This window comes from Notechis scutatus, chromosome 1 (genome assembly GCF_049901735.1).
Source record: "Notechis scutatus isolate UNSWTSFEM ecotype Mainland chromosome 1, rNotScu1.2, whole genome shotgun sequence".
NCBI classification, from domain to species: Eukaryota; Metazoa; Chordata; class Lepidosauria; order Squamata; family Elapidae; genus Notechis; species Notechis scutatus.
Window position 1 is genome coordinate 160,263,536 of NC_142009.1, and position 24,306 is coordinate 160,287,841.

General features: G+C 38.9%; 1 protein-coding gene across 1 annotated transcript; it reads right to left on the minus strand.

The window, feature by feature from the left end:
* Window positions 1-1,883: 1,883 nt before the first annotated feature.
* SPATS1 (spermatogenesis associated serine rich 1) lies at window positions 1,884-23,089 on the minus strand. Its single transcript, XM_087949228.1, has 7 exons — window positions 22,929-23,089; window positions 19,835-19,952; window positions 19,620-19,753; window positions 11,405-11,452; window positions 10,525-10,651; window positions 7,659-7,721; window positions 1,884-2,249 (listed from the first exon to the last, which is right to left on the minus strand). The coding sequence occupies exons 1-7, from the start codon at window positions 22,933-22,935 to the stop codon at window positions 2,105-2,107; spliced, it is 642 nt and encodes a 213-aa protein (XP_087805354.1). The 5' UTR covers window positions 22,936-23,089; the 3' UTR covers window positions 1,884-2,104.
* Between the last annotated feature and the right edge of the window lie 1,217 nt (window positions 23,090-24,306).

The following is a 24,306-nucleotide window of genomic DNA, read 5'->3' on the forward strand; positions in this document are numbered from 1 at the left end:
AGGAGAACTGGGGGGTTGGATGAAAATGCTCAAACAAATTGGTCAATTCCATTAATCTCAACTAAACTGCAAGTAAGCTAGCATTACACTCAGTGGTGGGATTCAAAAATTTTTTACTACTGGTTCTGTGGGCGTAGCTTGGTGGACTTGGTTTGGTGGGCGTGGCAGGGAAAGGATACTGCAAAATCCTCATTCCCTCCCCACCCCACTAACCTGCTTTCCAGTTCTCCTGTGCAGGGCAACAAAAGAAGACCCAGCTGATCAGCTGGGACTTAGGAGGCAGAGAATAGATGGGGGTGGGGCCAGAGGTGGTATTTGCCAGTTCTCCGAACTACTCAAGATTTCCACTACTGATTCTCCAGAACTGATCAAAACCCGCTGAATACCACCTCTGATTACACTTCCAAACGTACCATCTGAACTTGGTGTTGCATTAGCCAAAGCCATTTCAATACTTTGACTACACTCCACATTCATTTTGTTCTTTATGTTTTCTGGGAAGATGTGAAGAATCCACATATTCTCTCACTGTTGCTTAAAAATGCCTCACTAACTTTCCTTAAGGATATGCCTTCTTCTCCAACCAGCTGAGGCCAGCTAATTTCATACTGAACTAGTCAAATCTTTAAGTAAGTGTTTACCATCTCCTCCAGATGCAAGCCCACAATATGTAGGAATTGGGATCCTTCAGTGGCAACCGTAGTCATGATGTGGCAGGGTTGGGATCGGTTCAGTTGAGATTGGCTATTTTTTAGCTTCTATGGCCATCTAAAATCACTAGAGTTACTTTTGACTTGGTTACCAGGATTGATCAGCTCTTGGTCACCTTTCCATGCAAGGCCTAATCAGTGTTTATGCTGGTTTCTATAAGTCTAGTAGTCTTGTGCAAAACTGATAAACATGGGAAATAAATGCCATGAGTGAGACAATTTGCACTCATTATGAATCTACCCAACAACACTTGACAATAGATACCCCTGCTTAGGGAGCAAGAGAGAAAGTGACAGCAAGTATGTAGGGGGAGGGAAGAAGACCACAAGACCAAACAGGGGGGCTTTTGAAGTTTTCTAACCAATCTGAACTTGGCAAGGGACCAAGTTCAGGGCTAGGTCATTTATTTATAAAAAGGAAAAAAAATACTAATTTAGATTTATTTTTCTGAATTTGAAGCTTTAGGGGGTGTTGAGAGGAGGAATGCCAAATGCCACATGCAGAGGAATGAAGAGCATGGGGAGCAACTCTTTGTCAGTGCTTAATCCTTACTACTTCTGGTCTTCATCCAAACCAAGCTACCATTTCTTTCCTGTCTTTTCCAGGCCTTCTGCTTAGGGGGGGGGAAAAAGTTCTCTTCCCATTAAGCTCAACACTTGGTGCCTACCCTAATATGTTTTTGCACTTTTCTTCCTCCCTTTCTTTAATTGTTCCTTAATGCTTTTTGTTCCAGTCCATTGATTCACAGCAAGGTCTGTCTGAAATTTTGTCTTGAAATCAAGTTCCGTTTACTAGTGCAGTGGGTTGCTACTCTAATCTCTACCAGAGTGCCTGGTTATAAAGAATAGACATAAATAATACTATCAGCAGGTTTTAAGCCCAGTTCTTCCAAGTTCTCTCTTCTTTTATTATTAACCTATGTGTAACCAGAGGTTATAATAAACTTCATTGCTTTGTCTTATTGCTTTCTTTGTGATGTATGGGTACCTTCCTTAGCATGACCAAGTCTACAAGCAAAACTACAGAGAATCCTGATAACTCCTTGATCTCTAGGGCTTCCTGAACAGGCACAGTGAAGAAATTACAGTGTAAGAACCTTGAGAAAAGGTATTTAACTTTCTCCTTCTTTCATAAAATCATAATTGAAATAAATGAACTAAATACATTTTATTAAACTTCCTATTCATTAATTTATTCATTCATCCATTTAGTGCACAGAAACTATATAAAACAACTACATAGTGCACAGAAACAACTAACTTTCTGCAATTATTCAAAATGTGGTCATTTCTATTGGGCAAGAATTTCTAGGAGATGTATTTACAGATGTGTCCTACAACTTACAAGATACAAAATCAGAGCTTTTGGACCAAGCTTGCCTTCCATTCTTCAATTATGACAAAGTTAGTTTTCTGGCTTGTCCACTTTCAAGTAAAGATTGCATCAAACTTGGGCTAGGTCTCCAGGTTTCCAGGTTCTTCACTTCCATCTTTTCTCTCTCTAATTCTAGCTCTTTCTCTTTTACACGGAAAGGCACACTGTTGAGAGCAAGAGGAGAAAAACACAGAGTAATTGCAGCCCAATAACCACAATCTTAATAGGTAGATTCAGCACTGAAGCAAACAGGATGTCTCTACATCGGCTTCAGTTAAATACATCAGTTAAATATATTTGTTCAGGGAAAACATAAATAAATGGCAAATAATTGGGGGGAAAACATTAGCAATTAGGTGCATTCACCATACTTTTAAGAGAATGCACAAACAATGTGCCCATAAAGAGAGACATGTGCCCATTACAGTACACAGACCTTTGCATCAGCACATGAAGCCAGAGTGTCAAAAAAAAAAAAAAAGCCTGTGAATTAGTTTAATTTAAAATGCTGTATTTATATGGATGGTTGCTTTTTATCCTTGTTGTTTCTAACCCACCTGCCAATTGTCTAACTTATTTTGTTGCTTTTTTCCACTAAAAAAACAACGCTGTTAGTTTCCCAGATTCACTTATTTGAGATGAGCAGCCATATGGATGGAACATTTTTTTAAAAAATAAATCAATTTCCCAATCAGTTCAGTTAAACTGCCAAAACCACATCTCAGCTTGACATTATATTGGCTCAAAGGAAGCTTTCCAATAGATGCAGCTAATTCCAAGGTGGGCAACCTACCACCGTTGTCTAACTTTTCGCAAGCTGCAACACCCCTGTCCCTGAGTTGCCAAGCAGGGAGGCTGCGGCTGCAGGTAACTTCCAATCCACTGAGGGGAAGGATCACGTCTTGAGGGAAATCCCTTTTGCATTAAGATACAGTAGAAGGGCAAGCAGGTGGGAGAAGGCAAGGCAAGTGATAAACCAGTTTCAGCACTGGTCAGCAATGAACCGAAGAGAAACGGATTTACTTTTTCTGCATCCCTTTCTGTTATTTTCCCCTTCTGCTCAGGTGTTCCTTGCTATCATATATTTTTCTGATTCAGATCATGGACTCAACAGAAAAGCCTGCTGGCATAACTTATGCTGCCAGTTCCCCAACTCCAACATCACCATCATCAGGCATAAATCATTTGCTAGCAGAACAATCACCTATTACTCTCCTTAATGGGCGGAGGAGGGGAAGTTTATAGTTGGAGTCAGAGAATGGCAACTGACTGGCACTAAGGGTGACTGTAGGTGGGAGGGGGATGATCCTATTCAACATAACTCCTCTTCCGTGCCTGTTATCTATCCAGCTAGTTCTGAAAGTGCTGCAAACTTGAGTTTGCCAGAAACAGGTTATTGGACTCTTGGTAGCAGCCAAGGGCTGAGGAGGCGGAGGAGAAGAAATGATGATGATGATGATGATGATGCCACCTGTAGCAAAGAACTGGTGAGATCATAAGCCTGAAAAAGTGGTCGAAAATGAGCATGCAAAACTACTGTGGGACTTCGGAATACAGACTGATAAAGTTTTGGAACACAACACCCTGGATATCATGATTGTGGAGAAGAAAATAGTGTGGATCGTCAACATTGCCATACCTGGTGACAGCAGAATCGACGAGAAACAACTTGAAAAAAATCACCAGATATCAGGACTTGAGGATCGAACTGCAGAGACTCTGGCATAAACCAGTGCAGGTGGTTCCAGTGGTACTTGTTACACTGGGTCCTGTGCCTAAAGACCTAGGCAAGCACTTAAAAACAATTGGCGCTGACAAGATCACCATTGGTCAGCTGCAGAAGGCCACCTTACTGGGATCTGCTCGCATAATCTGCTGATACATCACACAGTCCTAAATGCTTGGGAAGTGTTCGACTAGTGATTTGTGATACGAAACCCAGCATAGTTATCTCGTTTGCTGTGTACATTGTTGTTTTTTGTGTCAATAATGATAATAAATAATAAATAATATTGGTAATAAGTCAGCTCCAGGCAAGGTTACTACAATACTGCAAAGGAGCAGCAATGCTTGGAGTAAGTAACAACCAGTCCAATTCTGACCTTGCGACTGTCAGTAACCACGGAACACACACTGTAGCAATCTTCCAGAATTGCAAAATAGTGATTGCAGTGACGCATACTGACTCATAAAAATCACCATCAGCTAGAGTGCAAATAGAAAAATAGTACCTGGCCAAAGAGTATTTTCAGAGTATGGTCAAAAAAGATGGCCAGTTGGTGAAGTGCTGAAGGTGCTGGCTAGAAAACAAGAAACTTGAATTCCAGTCTCATTTTAGCCATGAAAGCCAGTCACTTTGGGCCAGTCAGTACAACCAACTTACAGGAATGACAACTCACAACCAACTTACAACTCACAACCAACTTACAGGAATGACAACTCAGTACAACCCAACTTACAGGAATGACCTCAAGGGAGGAAGAGCTGCTACGAAAGCAACAATCAGTTAAGAAGGACTTGAGCCTAGGTCAGGAAACTAATTTGAGAAAACATCTTCCATAAGCCCCCTCCTTAGCTCACACAAAGATAAAGGGAGGGAGGGGGAACCACGTTCAGATTTGCAATATTCTATTCCTATAGCTTTACAATAAACCATAGTCCTAATCTACATGGCTTTGATTTCTTAGTCTGGTCTACTTTGTACAGAACTATAGAAAATACTGTTTTGGAGAAGCCAGGTGTCCCATCCATCCACCAGTCAAAAATGGCTACAGAGGGCAGTGCCCCGTGGCTAGAGAGGCAGGGCAGGGGCTATGTTCACAACAGCCTGAAGGGCTAAAGTGGTCAGCAATCCAATTGTCAGCAAAGTATGTCAAGTTAAGTAGAGAAACACTTTTAGTGGGAAAATGCTATTTATGTTTTAAGCTGTCCCACAGAGGTGCTGGAGATGCCAGGATGAAAGCAATATCAGTAGAAGAAGGCAGGAATTGTTACCTGGCACGTTGATGTGATTAGGGGCAAACAAGAAAGACCTTTAAAATTATCACCCCTCCTAGATATACGTCCCCCAAACTATTTTCCCCAACTAATTAGCAGTAGGAGGGGCTGCTACTACTGTTAGGACCAAAAATCAACAGAATTTAGATGGCTGCGTTTTTATTTAGATATAGAGGGAGATAACCAACTCTGTTGCCCTCTAGTGGCATGATGGAAGAATAAGAATATAGTAAGGCTGAACTGGGAATAAATCATTTTTTTTTTTAATTCTTCCTACCCAATTTAAATCTGATTAGGCTAGTTCTTTCCATCAATAATCCCTAAATGTACCAAATACTATACATTGCCTAGAAAAGTGCTTGTGCCAGTTTTGATATTTTTGAAGAATGTGGCTTTACAAAAAATGGCATTATATTCTGTGTATCTGACCATATAATAAAATGAATTTTAGTTGTTTATTTTATTTACATATAAATACCTGTACATGCTTAGTAAAGAAACCTCAGAGAAACCTTAGTAAAGAAACCTCATTATATTAACTTTATGAGAAAATTACATGGGGAGTATCATACTTTCAGAGTACTAACATTATAAATATTTGCCATTGTTCAGTGGATTTTTTTATCTTCTGACCCTGTCAAGGTTATAACTACAAACAGTACTCAGAAAACAATTCTGTAACATTTTACATACAGACTACAGTGTTGCTGAATTGAGTCCAATGGAATGTACTTCTGAGTAGACCTGTGTAGAGCTGTGAGATATAATACAGTTTTGCTAGGCAGAAATCAATTGTTGCTTTCAGTTTCATAGATTGAAGCACTTTTGGAAATAAATTAGATAATCTTAAAGGAAGCCTGTTGGATCTGGACTGCTGAAATATGGATTACCACTGAACGGTAGCAAATAGTCAAAGGTTTTGTCTGTTTTTGCTGCCAACTAGTGGTCATCTAAAAGATAGACAAAACCTTTGACCATTTGCTGCCATCCATTTTAGAGCCGGAAACTACTAGCATGTATGTGTGAGGGAAACCTTTAGCTTTACCTTTTAGTGGTCATCTGTATTTTTTAGCTTTGATGTTATACTACTACGGTATTATATTGTTGTGTGTGTGTGTGTGTGTGTGTGTGTGTGTGTGTGTGTGTGTGTCTAGGCCTGTGTGTACTGACAAATTGTGTGCATATGCAATTCAAGTTTAATCTCCAGTAACATTAATCTTTTTCAATAGAGTCAAAGTAATATTTTATTTATAAATAAAATATGAAAATAAGAAATTGATTATTAATTATGTGCAAGCTTTTTTGCACAGAAGAAGATCATTTTGTAATGTTGCTATTATTAGTAGCCAAGACTATAGCACTAGAGAGGGAAAAGTTAGAATTTTTGGTTCTCTTATAAACTAAACAAACTGAACTAAACTTACAAACTAAAACATGTATGGTTAATCTTACAGATGTGCCTTGTTGTAGGCTTAATACACATACAGCCAGCAGCATGATTTTCAGTGGGATGACCTTGGGCCCCTCATATGGTTCCTGTATGTCGTGTGTTGCTTCACATGAAGATAAAAATCAGCCCTCGTGTTGGGATTAAGATGCTCTCTTGTCTCTTTTTATCATGGATTGATGATGGTGACGTTATAAGTGAAGTAGACTATACTATGAACTGTGTGCAATTGGACAACCTCAACAATTGGGAATGGTAGCCTATGAAAATTCAGCTATAAACGCATAGATGTCAAGTGATTTCTATCAGTCTGAATAACACTCATCCTGTAAACCTTACAATAAATCTTACAATATGCAGATTTTACATAGAAGCACAAATGGTTTTGTTTTGTTTTTTGGAAAAAAAAAAAGAACAGTACTTAGGAGCTCTGTATGCCTACAAGTAGTCCCCATTTTGCAAAATTAATTGGGGCCAGAAACTCCATAATTAAGTGATTGTGCTTGTAAGTTGAAAAACCGGGTGACTGCTCTGCTCAGCGATGGCAGTTCTGGTTGCCATCATTAAATAAGAACTGCAGGGGTCCTTAAGGGAAGAGCTCATATGACCATGATTCCCAGCCAGCTTCCTCACTGACTTTCTTTGTGGGAAGCTGGCAAAGATGATCACAAATTGCAATCACGTTACCACAAGATACTGCAATAGCTATAAGTACAAGGTTGGATTGTAACTACCACTGGTTTGGTGCTATGGTAAGTTAGAAACTGTGATTGAACGAATGGTCACTAAACAAGGGCCAACTATATTAAAAACAATGTGTATTCAGCCAGTTTTATATCTGGTAAATATTACAAGGTAATCCCACATATACCTTCTTCCTTTTGTACTTCTTTACTGTGAAAGAACTTCAAAGAAGATACTCAAAGCAAGCTTAAAAATAGAGATGTTACTAAAGTTTTATAATGTATAAGTTGCTATATGTTACATTACAGTATATTGTAGAAAATGTACAAAATAATCTATTTTAATTAATAATACAGCAGATATCTTCTAGAAACAAGTAATACAAGTATAAACAACAAAAGCCTACAGAAGAAAATAAATGTTGCTTAAGAGATGAGATACATACCTAGGAGTTACTGGCAAACGCTGGAGAGGGATAAAGGTATCTGACCTTTTTTTATAGCTAGAGCTATTAAAAAGAAACAAAAGATTTTGAGTAGAAAGATCTTTGAGTATTTAATTTAATTAAATTATGGTATATAATCAATACCTGTACTAGGAATGTTCACAATTTCCTAAGCAATCTACCATAGAACCCTGGCATACAAAAATAAAATCCACATTTCATGCTAATTGTAGGAAAGTAGGAGCTACTTTTTATATACATTGGCAGCAAGATGAAGTTTCCAGTTTGCTTCTAATGTTTGGGAAGCCTAGCATTTTCTATTTATAGTTATGCTTACAGTTTTTGCTTTAGTTCCAGTGGAAAACCCATGCAGATGATTGCATAATATATGCAGCTGCATAATATTTCATATGTATATTCTTCCCAGTATATCACATTATGTGGAAGAGAGAATTGAGACACAGAAGAACCCAAATATTTCATTGTGTTGCAGAAATACCATTATGTAAAAATAATACTTCGATCTGTTGTCGAAGATCAGTCAAAGTGCTTGGGGAATATAACATGCAGACATTTGACTCATTAGACATTTTACTAAAGCTCATCCAAAACTGTAAAATCTTTTCAACAATTTATAGCAATCTGAAGGATAATCTGTATTCACATAGCAATAGCAATAGCATTTAGACTTATATTCACAGTGCTTTACAGCCGTCTCTAAGCAGTTTACCGTCAGCACATGTTCCCAACAATTTGGGTCCTCATTTTACCGACCTCAGAAGGATGGAAGGCTGAGTCAACCTTGAGCTTGGTGAGATTCGAACTGCCAAATTTCAGGCAGCCAGCAGTCAGCAGAAGTAGCCTGCAGTACCGCATTCTAACCACTGCCCCACCGTAGCTCTTCATCACCTTTACCTATTATTGAAGAAAGAAAAAATCCTTGCAGATCTGATCTTTCATTCAGGATTAAGAAAAAATGTATCTTCCAAAAGTGATCATTTGACCTATTCAGCTTCTGCTATCACTGACCTTTACATATCTTTTGGAAGTATAAGTAGGGAACAATGCAGTGAGATACTCCAGATCCCCTCTTTGTCTATTACTCTGCCTCTGTCCTTTCTGTAAGAGATTACTAATCAGAGGTCAATTCCTTCTGATTTGGTCCCCAGGCACATTTGGACAGAATCCTTGCTCTTGGGTTTTCCTCCCGGGAGAAGGTTGTTAACTAAGTGCTAGGCTTTGCTTATCTCTATAAAGCACTTTGTATAAATAATCTTCTTATTGTTATAATTATAAAACCTGCTTGATAAATCCCTGCTCACATTCAATTCTGGCACTCTTGGGAATATTCACATGTACATAGAGAACCTCCAAAATGTCACAGATATGCTCCACATCAGTAGGAACACCCTTCGAGGATAGTAATGCCAGCTATTAATATATTTCACATAAAAGTAACAAAACTACAAATAGTCACAACAAATATTTCATTGACACATACTTCAACATAGTGACTAAATTAGTAGACCAGTGAAATACTGTGGACATAATATACTTAGACTTCAGCAAAACATTCGACAAAGTCGACCACAAAGTAGACTACTACTTAGTAAGCTAGTAAAAAGTGGGATAGATAGCATCACCATCAGATGGATTCGTAACTGGCTGACAAACCGTACTCAACGAGTAGTCGTTAATGAGTCTACGTCTACATGGAGGGAAGTAAGCAGTGGGGTACCACAAGGTTCTGTCTTAGGCCCAGTACTCTTCAATATATTCAGATATGACTTAGGTGAGGGAATAGGAGGGGAACTTAGCAAATTTGGGGATGATACTAAGCTAGTGGGAATAGCCAGTACCCTAGATGATAGACTCAAAATCCAGATGGATCTTGACAGACTTGAACACTGGGCCCTAACTAACAGAATGAAATTCAATGTAGAGAAAAGCAAAGTCTTACCCTTTGGCAAGAAAAACCAAAAACACACATATAGAGTGGGTGAAACCAGGCTTACTAGGGGTAACTGTGAGTGGGATATTAGAGTCTTAGTGGACAACCAGTTAAATATGAGTCAGAAGTGTGTGGCGGCAGCCAAAAAAGCCAATGCAATTCTAAATTGCATTAACAGAGGGATACAATCAAGATCAAGTGAGGTACTAATACCACTCTATAAAGCCTTAGTAAGACCACACCTAGAATACTGCATCCAGTTTTGGTCACCATACTATAAAAATGAGGTCGAGACTCTAGAAAAAGTGCAGAGAAGAGCAACCAGGATGACTAGGGGACTGGAGACTAAAACATATGAAGAATGGTTATAGGAATTGGGCATGGCTAGTCTAGTGAAAAGAAGGACCAGGGGAGACTTGATAGCAGTGTTCCAATATTTGAGGGGCTGCCACAGAGAGGAGGGGGTCAAGCTGTTTTCCAAGGCACCTAAAGACCAGACAAGGAATAATGTGTGGAAACTGATCAAGGAGAGATTCAACCTGGAAATGAGAAATTTTCTGACAATGAGAACAATCAACCAATGGAACAGCATGCCCTGAGAAGTTGTGGGAGCTTCATCACTGCAGGCTTTCAAGAAGAGACTGGACTGCCATCTGTCAGAAATGGTGTAGGGTCTCCTTTTTGGGCAGGGGGGTTGGACTAGATGACCAACAGGGACCCTTCCAACTCTGTTAATCTGTTAACTCGCTGGGATTAATTGGAAGAATCCTATGTCACTTCCATTTTTATAGGCCTGCTTCTTTATCTGCCTCTTTCTCCTTGCAAAGACCTGCCCTCTACTGTTTCCCTTCCTCCATAAGCAAAGGAAGTTAGTGACTTGGTTTTTTAAAAAGAAGCTATCAGACAAGAACTTGCCTCCCAAAATCAACTGGAGATACTGTTGATCCCTTTTTGTGGAAATCTGTACTTTGTTCAGGAGCAGCAAATGGATGGTCACCAAGCATCCTCATTGGGATGCCATTTCGGGAGGAAGTTTCATCCACTGGTATTAAAAACAAAAGTAGAAATTGAAGAAGGCAATTTGGCTGCAAGCATATTTTCTGACATTTGAACAATTTGGTTGTATTTATATTTAGCAAGCTGTTCTTTTACAAGTATATACCGTATGTGTATATTATAACACATGAATTTAATTGAAAATATATTTCTTCTTTTGGCTAAATAATAATGAAACATAATATGTCATCAATAATTCAGAATGAAGTTCATTAGCCTCATAGGTTTTTAATAACAGTTCGATGCTTGTTTGCAAAAAACAACTCAATCTTATTAGTCCAAAGGTTTGCATCAGTGGTTCTCAATAATCCATAACTTGTATCCTACCAATCACTTTTCACCACGGAAAACCTATATATCGATATTTGAAAACTTAAGGAGAAGCTTTCTGACATTGAGAACAATCAACCAATGGAACAGTTTGCCCTCAGAAGTTGTGGGAGTGTCATCACTTGAGACTTTCAAGAAGAGATTGGACTGCCATTTGTCAGAAATAGTGTAGGGTCTCCCGTTTGGGTGGGGGTTTGGACTAGATGACCTACAAGGTCCCTTCCAACTCTGATTATTTGTTGTCTGTAATTCTAATGCTTGGAATTCTAAACATAGAAGGTTTCTGAGGCTATACCATATTTCTTCCTCCCTATAGACTTTTCCAGTGTCCTCTCAGAAGATGTAGCTTTATTTCGGAGGTGGATACCATAAAACAAACATCTTTTCCCTATATGGTAAGTGTGATTGCCAGAGCTTGGGTAAAATGTCCATTCTTCAGCTGGGTTTTCATTTTTTCCTGAAAAAGAAGATAATAAAAGCATGAGAAAGTCGGAGTCATAGAACTCCACCCAGTCTATTTTTATGCTATCAAGTAACATAGTCAAAAAAAATTTGAAATGCTCTTTTTTTTTAACCACACAGAAATAACGCACAGAGAAATCCCAAATTTTAATTATAGGATTTCCGTTCACCATTTTGTTTTCGGCATACTAAAGGGACGCATGAATATAAAGTGCTGAAGAGATCTATTATCCAAACAAGGTGCTTTGAATGAGATAGGGGAATGAACACAATCTCAGTCTGCAAATAATCTCAACTGCATCTTTTCTTGGATTTCATAGCTACCTGTCAGGTGATCCTGGGAAATAATGCACCTGGTTTTCAATAGCTGCAAGAGAGGCTACATTTGGGTCTCTACATACTTGAGAGCACTGCATAGCTCTAACATAGTGTTTCTTTCTTTTTTTTTTTTTTTTTTTTGAACAAATTTTATTAATTTTTAAAGACATACAAAACATAAATACACAAAAACACAAAACATAAAAACATAAAAATCTCTTTTCTGAAAGTTGCTTAGTCCCGGTTAAAACTCTTGATACAGACACAAATTCAAATTCATATTCATTTTATATACCATTCCATATCATATCAATTTTCTATATAACTTCTCCTCTCTTTTAAAATTTCTCAATTTTATTTTATTTATCTCCTCTCAATTCGAATCATAATATTTATTATTCTTTGTCTGTTCTATTTCCAGCTATCCATTTATCTTTCTTCTTTGAAAAAAACTTCTCCTGTACACTAAATGATGCCTTTATCTCTTTCCCCTATATTTATAATACTTAATATAAAACACATAACTTACATTGGGATTCTGTCTGGTACGTTCTAAAATTATACAGTATTATCAAAACCAATACAAATCTATTCATTAATATTGATATTCATTTATGTCTTAAACATTTAGCACATTATTTTTTAGTTAAATCACATACTTTTATGGGAGCACCAATTTTCCATAGTTATTTCCCCCCACGTCACATATTATAAATCATTATTTCATTACAATGTTCCCTTTTCTCCTACTTCAAATCTCTCATTTCACAAAAGTTTCACTAGAATTACATAGTCTATTCATTAATATTAACAATCATTTATATCAAACATTTTACCCATTTCAGTTAAATATCATGCCTTTGTGGGAACACTTATGCTTTCCAAAATTATTTTCCCCCACATCACATATCTTAAATCATTGTTCCATTACAGTACTCCCTTCTCTTAACAAAAATTTCACTAGATTATACTAAATATTTTATCGCATTTTAAATTACACATTATTTCTAATTTTCTATGGTTATTTCTAAATACAAATATAAAAATGCAATCTTATGTACCTTTCTAGAATCCCTTTTTCAATAAAATTTATCCATTATCTCTAAAAAAACTTTTGCTTCTTTACATCTTGCTCTCCACCATTAAGGCTTCTCATCCCTTCCTTTCTCCCTTGCTTCTTCTTCTCCTTGTCCTCTTTACCCCCTTGTCTCTCCACCTCCCTTTTATTCTGCTTTCCCCTTTCTGTTGTTTCCTAACATAATGTCCCCTTTTCACCTTATTCTTCTCTCTTTTTGGGTTGCTTTTCCAGATCTTAAAGTCTTATTTTCCTTTTTCTCTTTCTTTTTCCCTTTTCCGACCGAAGTTATTTGTTCATCAAAGATGGCTTCTTCTTTGTCCCCACCATCCTGTTGCTCATTCAGCTTTACATAAGTACAAACCGCCATTTCTAAAATTGAAAAAGAGTGCCAAGGACATCTTTCCCTTCTTGCTTTTCTTTTTCATATTTTTGATATACAAGTTTCAGTCCATCCACAAGTGATGCCATTGTGCAGAGAAAAAGTTTTCCCAAACAACCACCCAAGTGCTTTTGATCAGAAATAGTTCTCAGAAGTTCCAAAATCACCAAACAATCCAAACAGGCTGTTTCTTTTAAATACTTTCTCCTTCTTCACTTTTTCTTTCTGAGGTTAAAGTTTAGTCACAAAATTCCCTTTAAAATATCTCTTTTAGAAGTCTTATTGGTGTTTAGTAACTCTTTAAAAATCTAGGCAATCTTCTCCTTATTTTCAATTGCTCCAATTTTTTTTCCCCTCTCCCTTCCCACTCACAGCCAGAAATATTTTTTCCATCCACTGTCACGTTAGGAAGGAGAGTGAAACGAAAGAAAAAAAAACTTTCCCTTTTAGAATGTTCGCAGCTTGTAACTCTTACTAGGAACAATGTATCCTTAGCAGCCTTCAAGATTCAGGGCACTTTCTGTTGCCTTGTTCCGGTTAAAAGCAACTTTCATTACTCTTCCAGCTTTCTCCCTCCTGCACCTGCTTGTCCGGCTGTAGATTTCTTCATGGCGGCCATTACTGACCGCCGCTCGTCCGTCTTGGGAAAAGGGGTTTTGCCGGCTGGGGAGGGTCTGCGACGCCCCAAACCCTGTCCGGATCCCCCTGTCTTCAGCAGCTATATCCCCCAGATCCAAACGGATCGGGGGAACCTTGATGGCGAACGCAGCAGGGATCGCGCAGGGATCGCGAATCCCTGCCGCTGCCGAAACCTGCAAACCGGAAGTATCCACCCAGTCTATTTTTATGCTATCAAGTAACATAGTCAAAAAAAAATTGAAATGCTCTTTTTTTTTAACCACACAGAAATAACGCACAGAGAAATCCCAAATTTTAATTATAAGATTTCTGTTCACCATTTTGTTTTCGGCATACTAAAGGGACGCATGAATATAAAGTGCTGAAGAGATCTATTATCCAAGCAAGGTGCTTTGAATGAGATAGGGGAATGAACACAATCTCAGTCTGCAAATAATCTCAACTGCATCTTTTCTTGGATTTCATAGCTACCTGTCAGGTGATCCTGGGAAATAACGCACCTGGTTTTCAATAGCTGCAAGAGAGGCTACATTTGGGTCTCTACATACTTGAGAGCACTGCATAGCTCTAACATAGTGTTTCTTTCTTTTTTTTTTTTTTTTTTTTTTGAACAAATTTTATTAATTTTTAAAGACATACAAAACATAAATACACAAAAACACAAAACATAAAAACATAAAAATCTCTTTTCTGAAAGTTGCTTAGTCCCGGTTAAAACTCTTGATACAGACACAAATTCAAATTCATATTCATTTTATATACCATTCCATATCATATCAATTTTCTATATAACTTCTCCTCTCTTTTAAAATTTCTCAATTTTATTTTATTTATCTCCTCTCAATTCGAATCATAATATTTATTATTCTTTGTCTGTTCTATTTCCAGCTATCCATTTATCTTTCTTCTTTGAAAAACTTCTCCTGTACACTAAATGATGCCTTTATCTCTTTCCCCCTATATTTATAATACTTAATATAAAACACATAACTTACATTGGGATTCTGTCTGGTACGTTCTAAAATTATACAGTATTATCAAAACCAATACAAATCTATTCATTAATATTGATATTCATTTATGTCTTAAACATTTAGCACATTATTTTTTAGTTAAATCACATACTTTTATGGGAGCACCAATTTTCCATAGTTATTTCCCGTCACATATTATAAATCATTATTTCATTACAATGTTCCCTTTTCTCCTACTTCAAATCTCTCATTTCACAAAAAGTTTCACTAGAATTACATAGTCTATTCATTAATATTAACAATCATTTATATCAAACATTTTACCCATTTCAGTTAAATATCATGCCTTTGTGGGAACACTTATGCTTTCCAAAATTATTTTCCCCCACATCACATATCTTAAATCATTGTTCCATTACAGTACTCCCCTTCTCTTAACAAAAATTTCACTAGATTATACTAAATATTTTATCGCATTTTAAATTACACATTATTTCTAATTTTCTATGGTTATTTCTAAATACAAATATAAAAATGCAATCTTATGTACCTTTCTAGAATCCCTTTTTCAATAAAATTTATCCATTATCTCTAAAAAACTTTTGCTTCTTTACATCTTGCTCTCCACCATTAAGGCTTCTCATCCCTTCCTTTCTCCCTTGCTTCTTCTTCTCCTTGTCCTCTTTACCCCTTGTCTCTCCACCTCCCTTTTATTCTGCTTTCCCCTTTCTGTTGTTTCCTAACATAATGTCCCCTTTTCACCTTATTCTTCTCTTTTTGGGTTGCTTTTCCAGATCTTAAAGTCTTATTTTCCTTTTTCTCTTTCTTTTTCCCTTTTCCGACCGAAGTTATTTGTTCATCAAAGATGGCTTCTTCTTTGTCCCCACCATCCTGTTGCTCATTCAGCTTTACATAAGTACAAACCGCCATTTCTAAAATTGAAAAAGAGTGCCAAGGACATCTTTCCCTTCTTGCTTTTCTTTTTTCATATTTTTGATATACAAGTTTCAGTCCATCCACAAGTGATGCCATTGTGCAGAGAAAAAGTTTTCCCAAACAACCACCCAAGTGCTTTTGATCAGAAATAGTTCTCAGAAGTTCCAAAATCACCAAACAATCCAAACAGGCTGTTTCTTTTAAATACTTTCTCCTTCTTCACTTTTTCTTTCTGAGGTTAAAGTTTAGTCACAAAATTCCCTTTAAAATATCTCTTTTAGAAGTCTTATTGGTGTTTAGTAACTCTTTAAAAATCTAGGCAATCTTCTCCTTATTTTCAATTGCTCCAATTTTTTTCCCTCTCCCTTCCCACTCACAGCCAGAAATATTTTTTCCATCCACTGTCACGTTAGGAAGGAGAGTGAAACGAAAGAAAAAAAAACTTTCCCTTTTAGAATGTTCGCAGCTTGTAACTCTTACTAGGAACAATGTATCCTTAGCAGCCTTCAAGATTCAGGGCACTTTCTGTTGCCTTGTTCCGGTTAAAAGCAACTTTCATTACTCTTCCAGCTTTCTCCCTCCTGCACCTGCTTGTCCGGCTGTAGATTTCTTCATGGCGGCCATTACTGACCGCCGCTCGTCCGTCTTGGGAAAAGGGGGTTTTGCCGGCTGGGGAGGGGGTCTGCGACGCCCCCAAACCCTGTCCGGATCCCCCTGTCTTCAGCAGCTATATCCCCCAGATCCAAACGGATCGGGGGAACCTTGATGGCGAACGCAGCAGGATCGCGCAGGGATCGCGAATCCCTGCCGCTGCCGAAACCTGCAAACCGGAAGTATCCACCCAGTCTATTTTTATGCTATCAAGTAACATAGTCAAAAAAAAATTGAAATGCTCTTTTTTTTTAACCACACAGAAATAACGCACAGAGAAATCCCAAATTTTAATTATAAGATTTCTGTTCACCATTTTGTTTTCGGCATACTAAAGGGACGCATGAATATAAAGTGCTGAAGAGATCTATTATCCAAGCAAGGTGCTTTGAATGAGATAGGGGAATGAACACAATCTCAGTCTGCAAATAATCTCAACTGCATCTTTTCTTGGATTTCATAGCTACCTGTCAGGTGATCCTGGGAAATAACGCACCTGGTTTTCAATAGCTGCAAGAGATTTGGGTCTCTACATACTTGAGAGCACTGCATAGCTCTAACATAGTGTTTCTTAAAGTATGGCCTTAGGGGTCTGTGAAACCAAAATTATTGGGCAAATATTGAAAATGCTTTCAAAAATTTAAAACAATGTTACTCACAGTGTTTTTTTTTAAAAAAAATTAAAAAATATAGGTTGTTTTCTATGAAAAATAGTTTATGTTAATATCTAATGGTTTGAGATTGTTATTTTTATATGATTCAATAAATGTTCTATGAATGAATTTTTAATGTGGCAAATATTGACCAATATAACCCATGCAAACAAAAGCACTTGGGATCCTGCATAATGTTTAAAAGTGAGAAGCAAAATGTTTAAAGAATATTGCCCTAATGGCTGACATGGGAGAAATGGACCACAACTAATTAGCTCATGCTTTGCCCAAAGAAACTTTCTGCTAGACTAGAGTGCCTTGAGAAGGTTGCCTCTTATGAGGCCCAATAAATATGTATCGACCCAAACAGAGGTGGTATTCAGCAGGTTCTGACCAGTTCTGGAGAACCAGCAGTGGAAATTGTGAGTAGTTAGGAGAACCGGCAAATACCACCTCTGACTGGCCCCGCCCCCATCTATTCTCTGCCTCCCAAGTCCCAGCTGATTGGCTGGGTCTTCTTTTGTTGCCCTGCACAGGCGAACTGGAAAGCAGGTTAGTGGGGTGGGGAGGGAATGGGGATTTTGTAGTATCCTTCCCCTGCCAGGCCCACCAAGCCACGCCCACCACACCACACCCACCAAGCCACACCCACAGAATGTTAGTAAAAAAAAATTAATCCCACCACTGGACTCAAATGATCTTGGCATTTGACAGAATATGGCAGTTCAATGTTTTTTCAGCTGAGGAGCTATAATATTTTATATCCCTGGCTTTGAAGAGCTCAAGTGTTAGCTTGAATCTGAAACGCATGGTATTATGTTTCCTATTGTGATCCTCCTACTGACAGGGCAGTGACCATGAAGCTTTCTGCTACCAAGATTGGGAGGCCTATTGGAACCATCCTGTGTGTGGGCCTTCCTCTCTGCTGGCAGAGAAACACTTCTGTATTACCCTCTGACCCTTAGCCACCCTCCCATGGAGCATAAATCACTACCTTGGGGATTAATCAGACAGTTTTTGAGACAGAATGCTGTGGCTAGGCAAAATGTCACTTCCCTCTTACTCTGAGGGCACCGTTTTTGAAAACCATAAGCTGATATCAAAGAGCCTTCTGCCTCCCAGCCAGTTTACAACTTGGCTCTCTTACGAGCTCATAAAATCCCCCAAAAGGAAATCGGCTGAGGTTTAGTGTGGGAGGGCAGGGAGCTGAGAACGCTCAAGGGCAAACGCACACACATAAATAAAATATTCTAATTGGAGAAGCACGGTTGTTTTTTAACCAACAGACCAGGGGTAGGATGCAAATATTTTTACTACTGGTTCTGTGGGCATTGCTAAGTGGGAGTGGCTAGGTGGGAGTAGCCATGTGACTGGGTGGGTGTGGTTTCTTCTTCCGCTTCTTCTTTTGTGCAGCACCCCCTCTGAGCTCCATTTATTGGCCACCTGGGCCTCAGGGGAACTTCCTGGGGAGCGGGGATGTTTTTGCTCCCAGAATGCTTAGGAAGGCAAAAAATGGAGCATGGGGAGGCTGTGCAGCAGCGCTATCACCATCCCCGCCCGCCCCTTTTTGCCTCCTGGGCCTCAGGGAAGCCTCCTGGGCAAAGCAGTAAGACAGCGAGGGAGATTCTGGCACAGCTGATAGTCGGAACAGCTGATTGCCAGGAGGAAAAAGAAAAAAAGAAATGCCAGTTCAGCTGAACGGGTAGCAGTTCTTTTACTACCTGTTCTGTCGCCAGTAAAGAGACTCGAAGACCAGAGTTGAATTCAGCTCTTTAATAATAACCAGTAACTTCAACTGCAGTCGAGCCGCGGCAGCCCTTTTTATAGCGGCTGCTCGCGGCTCGCAACCAATGGCATTTATTTAAACTTCCCGCCACTTTAGGCGGCCAATCCGATACTGATGTTATTAACCAATCGTTTCATTGCATTAACTAACCAATAGGAACATCGACTTAGAAGTCTCTATTTGAATACACTACACTACCGGTTTGGCGAAACGATAGCATTTTTTTACTACCAGTTCGCTCGAATCAGTAGAATCTTACCACTGCAACAGACCACTTCCATTTCAATTGTAATAGCCCTGCCCTGTTGGCTGGACAGCGGGTTTGCACTGGGAGAACTAAGCACCAAATAATAAATATAGCCTTTTTTATATACAAGAGAAGGTTATGAAAATCTTGACATGTAAATAGAAGTGACTGAAAGAAAAATAGGAATGATCTGTAAACCTGTAGATATTTATTTCTACAGTTATATATCCAAATAATTCAAATTTGGGCAGTTTCCTCCTGAATCCTTCCCTTCTGTAAATGTCTATAAATTTCTGCTAAGCATATTATTATCTCTATCCTATTTCTCAACAGAGTTATTCGGGCTACAAAATAACAAATTCACCATTTCCACTTGCAGCTGCTATTAGTATATATAACTGGGGGGGGGGGATCATACTCAAACATATGAATAATAAATAACAATAAGACAAAAATAATCACACACTATTTCTTTCAGAGTGTTTCTGCAGTTTTACTTGCTTGGTGAGGAATCCTGTTGTTCAAACGTATCTATTTGGCATGCTTCATCTACAAAATATTGTTCTTGTGGAGAACTACCAGAAAGGTCAGGAAAGGTTGATAAAGTAGAGTTTGAGTTCAAAAGAGCACCAGGCCTGATTTTTTTTAAAAAATCGGTCTTATTAATTACAAAAACAAATTAACATTTAATAAATATTTGTTCACCTGGCACATACGCTGAAATATGAAGTTCTCTGGAGGCTTGTCTTGGTGTCTCTAGATATTCTTCATTTTTATTTTTCAAGGGTGGCAATGTGGTGTCTACAGTGGATTTTGTTGACGATTTGCTTGGCTCTGAAAGGTAATGAATGAAACAAGTGATTAACTTTATTTAGATATGCTGAGGATATCTGGAGATGTGGCCAATGAATTAGAACAGCAACAACTCTGTCATGGAATATGAATTACCCATTGTAGAATCTCTTTACCATTACAGATCATGCTTCTTTTAACCGGGTGTGATTTCCTTATTACCAAAACTGATTGTGGATTTTAAAATTCACATTTTTTAAATGTAATTCTTAGTTGCATACTAGATTATTTATGATGGGAGATGTCAAGCCCAAGAACCAAGAACAATACATAGAGTTACTTCCAAGTTGTTATTTATTGTTGTTCACCTACAGACAGAAATCTTGCCAGACTAAAGCAATTACCTGGATATATTCCGTGAACTGTTAGGGAGGAGCTGTCTTCCTGCCTACCAAACATTCCAAGTTGTGCTGCCTCTTTGCTTCCTGGCATGTAGCCCTTCCCTCCTGAGACTCTACAATTCTCCACAGGAGCCGTCACCACCTATAATCTCTCAAGGACTCTGGATTTTATTAGCTGTGGGGGTTTTCTGTGTCATTTTGTTAAAGATAGGCAACTCCGTTCTATTACTGTTCCTATAACTACAGGATAGTCTCGAAAAGTGATGTTGTGTCTCTCATGTTGTTTAGCTTCCATATGACATGGGAACCAGTGGTGGGATTCAAATTTTTTTTACTACCGGTTCTGTGGGCGTGGCTTGGTGGGCCTGGCAGAGGAAGGATACTGTAAAATCTCCAGTCAGAGGTGGTATTTGCCAGTTCTCTGAACTACTCAAAATTTCTGCTACGGTTCTCCAGAACTGGTCAGAACCTGCTGAATACCACTTCTGATGGGACCCTCAGAACATGTGACTCTTGTTTCCTCACTATGCAGGCTGCAGCTGACATCCAGTTCAATTTGCCTCCTTTCCATTGATTGATTTTGGAAAAGCAAGAGATTAGGAACAAGAATTGTTTGCAAGCAGGTGATGGTGAATAAAATGAAGAGTAGATGTTCAATTATTGCTGGCTGGAGTGATTTATTTTCCAGGAGTAGGCTTATAGCCTATTTAAAATGGGATGGTAATCAGTCTAAAATAGGCACACGAAGCGTGGAGATATTTCTAGATTCAGCCCCTTTTTATTTGTTTGAGTGGTAATGGTGGTTATGCTGAAGTCTGCTATGCTTATATAAAATCATTTCTGATATTTTCTCCAGCTCTTTCAGCAGAGGTCCCTAGGGCACAAGAAGGGCAAAAGGAGATAACTCCTTTTCTGACAGTCAACCAAAAGATGGAAGCTGCTGCAGAACAAGAAGCTCGTTTGCAAATGAGGTTGGTTTCAGAGAACTGCATCTTCATCTAAGACCACTGACAGTGATTCCTAATAGTAATGCCTTGGCAATAGAGCAAGGGTATCAAACTGGCAGCCCGTGGGCTGGATGCCTCACACACAGGTTATGCCCATCCCAGCTCCGCAAAGGGGGGGGAAATGTCACAATATGTCACGTGACAGAAACGTGACAGCGTGAGTTTGACATCCGTGCGATAGAGGAACAGTCCAACTTCAGAGGTTATGGATTGTCTTAGAGGTTGGCGGAAGAAGCTGGAAAGCCACTTCTCATGAATGTTCTTTTCAATGTCCTTCATACTGTTGTAAAGAGTCTTTGTAGCTTTGTTTATTTGTTTGTTTGTTTGTATGGCTGACCATCTCACAATAACAACCCTGAGTGTCTAACTAAAAACCCAGTACAAAAAGAAAGATCAACACACATTAGGATAAAAGCCTATCAGAGCAGCTGAAGGCAAACACAATCCATAATAAAATAACAGCAACTCACAGGCTCCAACTCACCGGTTGACCTCACTGTCACCTTTAAAGGAGCCATGGGTCCAGGGGATTCCCTACACTGCACCAGTTCTGTTTGAGGTGGCATCACAGTGGTGGTATTCAAATTTGTTTACTGCCGGTTGTGTGGGCATGGCTTGGTGGGCATGGTGTGGTGTACCTTGCTGGGTGTGGCGTGGCTTGGTGGGCGTGGCTTTGTAGGTGTGGCAGGGGGAAGGAGACTACAAAATCTCCATTTCCACCCCACTCCAGGGGAAGAATGCTGTAAAATCCCCATTCCTTCCCCACCCCACTAACCTGCTTTCCAGCTCCGTTCTTCAGTGCAGGGCAACAAAAGAAGACCCAGCCAATCAGCTGGGAGTCAGGAAGCAGAGAATAGATGGGGGTGAAGCCAGTCAGGGGTGGTGTTTCCGGTTCTCCAAACTACTCAACATTTTCGCTACTGGTTCTCCAGAACCTGTCAGAACTGGCTGAACACCACCTCTGCACCACCCTATCCAGAATTAAAAATGTTAACTTCTAATAAATCCTTTGAAGTTTTGGGAGCGTGGCTTGAGGCTCATGATTTAACTGGAGTAACTGCTGGAATCCTGACAGGAGGGTCACTAAATCTAGAAGGCTCTAAAGCCACTCAGTCTTGCTAGAATTGATCTGCAGTCTATTTAGTCAACACTTTTTTTTGTTATTATTGGGTAAATTAAGAAAACCACTTCACTTATGTTTACCTAGAAAGACAGAATATACATGAGAGCAAGAAAAATCATTTCTGGATATATATTTTTTCCCGTGGAATTTATGTTCCTGTGACTTGAGCCTTTGGAATAAATCTAAACCCATCTCCTGCAATAGATTTACTGAACACACTGTTTGCAGGGTACATCCCTCTGAAGCTCCTGCTAAGCATGCTTACAGCATTCAGTCCATGAATGACTGGGCCACAGTCATTCATTTCCTATCTGCAAGAAATGGACCTATTCCAGTAAAACAAACATTGTTGAATACAAGCAGATGTACAAGCAGAATTAAGCAACTGGTGATCTTCATCAACTGGGACTCCATTCCTGGTCCCTTAGAAGCACCCCATCTCTCCTTTTCTTGTAATTCCTTGAGAGCGTTCCCCAAGATAACTTACCAATCATAATCTCCTGAGAAGAGGCACACTCTGGGTTTCCTTTCTTTTCATCATTGCCTAAGTGGCACTCAAAAAATCTTGCTCAAAAAGCAAGTACCTAAACCTTATGAACAGGCAGTGGTGGTGCAGATTTACCACCTCCAGTTCGAGAGTTCTGTGGTCTGTTGGAAACCAAGGAAACAGAAGACAACAAATATAAGGAAAAAGAGAATTCTGATGAGGCTGCCTTGGGCCACTTGTAGATTTTTAAACAGATTCTGTGCCTCACTGAATGAATGGGATTAAATATAAAAAATGCACGACTTTCTGTAAAATATCCCGTCTCCTTCTCCTTAAAAAAAAGATCTCTATTTTTCCAGTTCATACCGGACTTCCTTTCTTGGCTTTTCTGGCAGCTTCAACTCTTCCCTCTGGCTGGCTGCCACTTTCGAGAACCACAGTTTCCTTCCTTGTTAGTATGCTGCGACCCCCACCTCTGGTTTTATTTTACAATTATTTTCCTTCTGGCCCAGACAAAATAGAAAATCCTTCTTCCTTCTTGCCTTCATATGTAAACACATGGGACCCAATGTTTTGTCCCAAATCCAATAAATGCATAAGGCAAGTCAATGTAGATATAGAGTAATAACTTTATTAATCTAAAAAGTGACAATCACCCCAAATAGTTATTGGAAACTATTGGAAACTAGCAGTATTTTACTAAACATCTTTACAGAAAAAAACAACAGTTAAAATAATAACAGAATATTAGCATTGGAAAGGATTTTTGGAGTTCTTCTCTGGTCCAACCCCCTATTCAATCAGGAGACCCTACACTGTTCTGGACAAATGGTATGAAATATGTTTTCTTCTTGAAAACATCTAGTGTTGAAACATCTACAACTTCTGGAAGCACATTGTTCCACTGACTAATTGTTCTCACTGTCAGGGTGAAGCTCTCTTTGATAAGTTTCCATCTTTTACTTCTTGTCCTGTTCTCAGCAACTTTGGAGAATAGGCTCACCTCTCTTCTCTGTGACAGCCCCTTAAATATTAGAAGACTGCTATCATGTCATCCCTAGTCTTTCTGTATTCTAACCCAGGCTTCATTCAAATTAAGAAAACACATGCCGTATGTAAAAGCAAACATTTTTTAATATGACGCTGGGAATCATTTGCATTCCCAGCCAAAACTCATTAAACACAATTGTCTGAGGTAAGAGTATGCCTTTCAGGATTGTAAAAGGCTGCCAAGAAACAGATGTTCACTTAATTAGCAGATATACCAACAGAAGTTCCAGCAAAGACAAACCAGAGTCCGCAGGGCTGCAATGAGGAATCAGAATCTAATGAACTTCTTTGCTTCCTGCAAAGAGCACATCGCCGAGGGCTGGCTTTT

Excerpts from the sequence above, each read along its gene's own strand:
- SPATS1 (XM_087949228.1), bottom strand. Across the intron at positions 19,754-19,834 it reads AGAGAACTTCATATTTCAGC|GCCTGGTGCTCTTTTGAACT; the intron begins GTATGTGCCAGG and ends AAAAAAAATCAG. Across the intron at positions 2,250-7,658 it reads CGTTTGCCAGTAACTCCTAG|TGTGCCTTTCCGTGTAAAAG; the intron begins GTATGTATCTCA and ends TGCTCTCAACAG.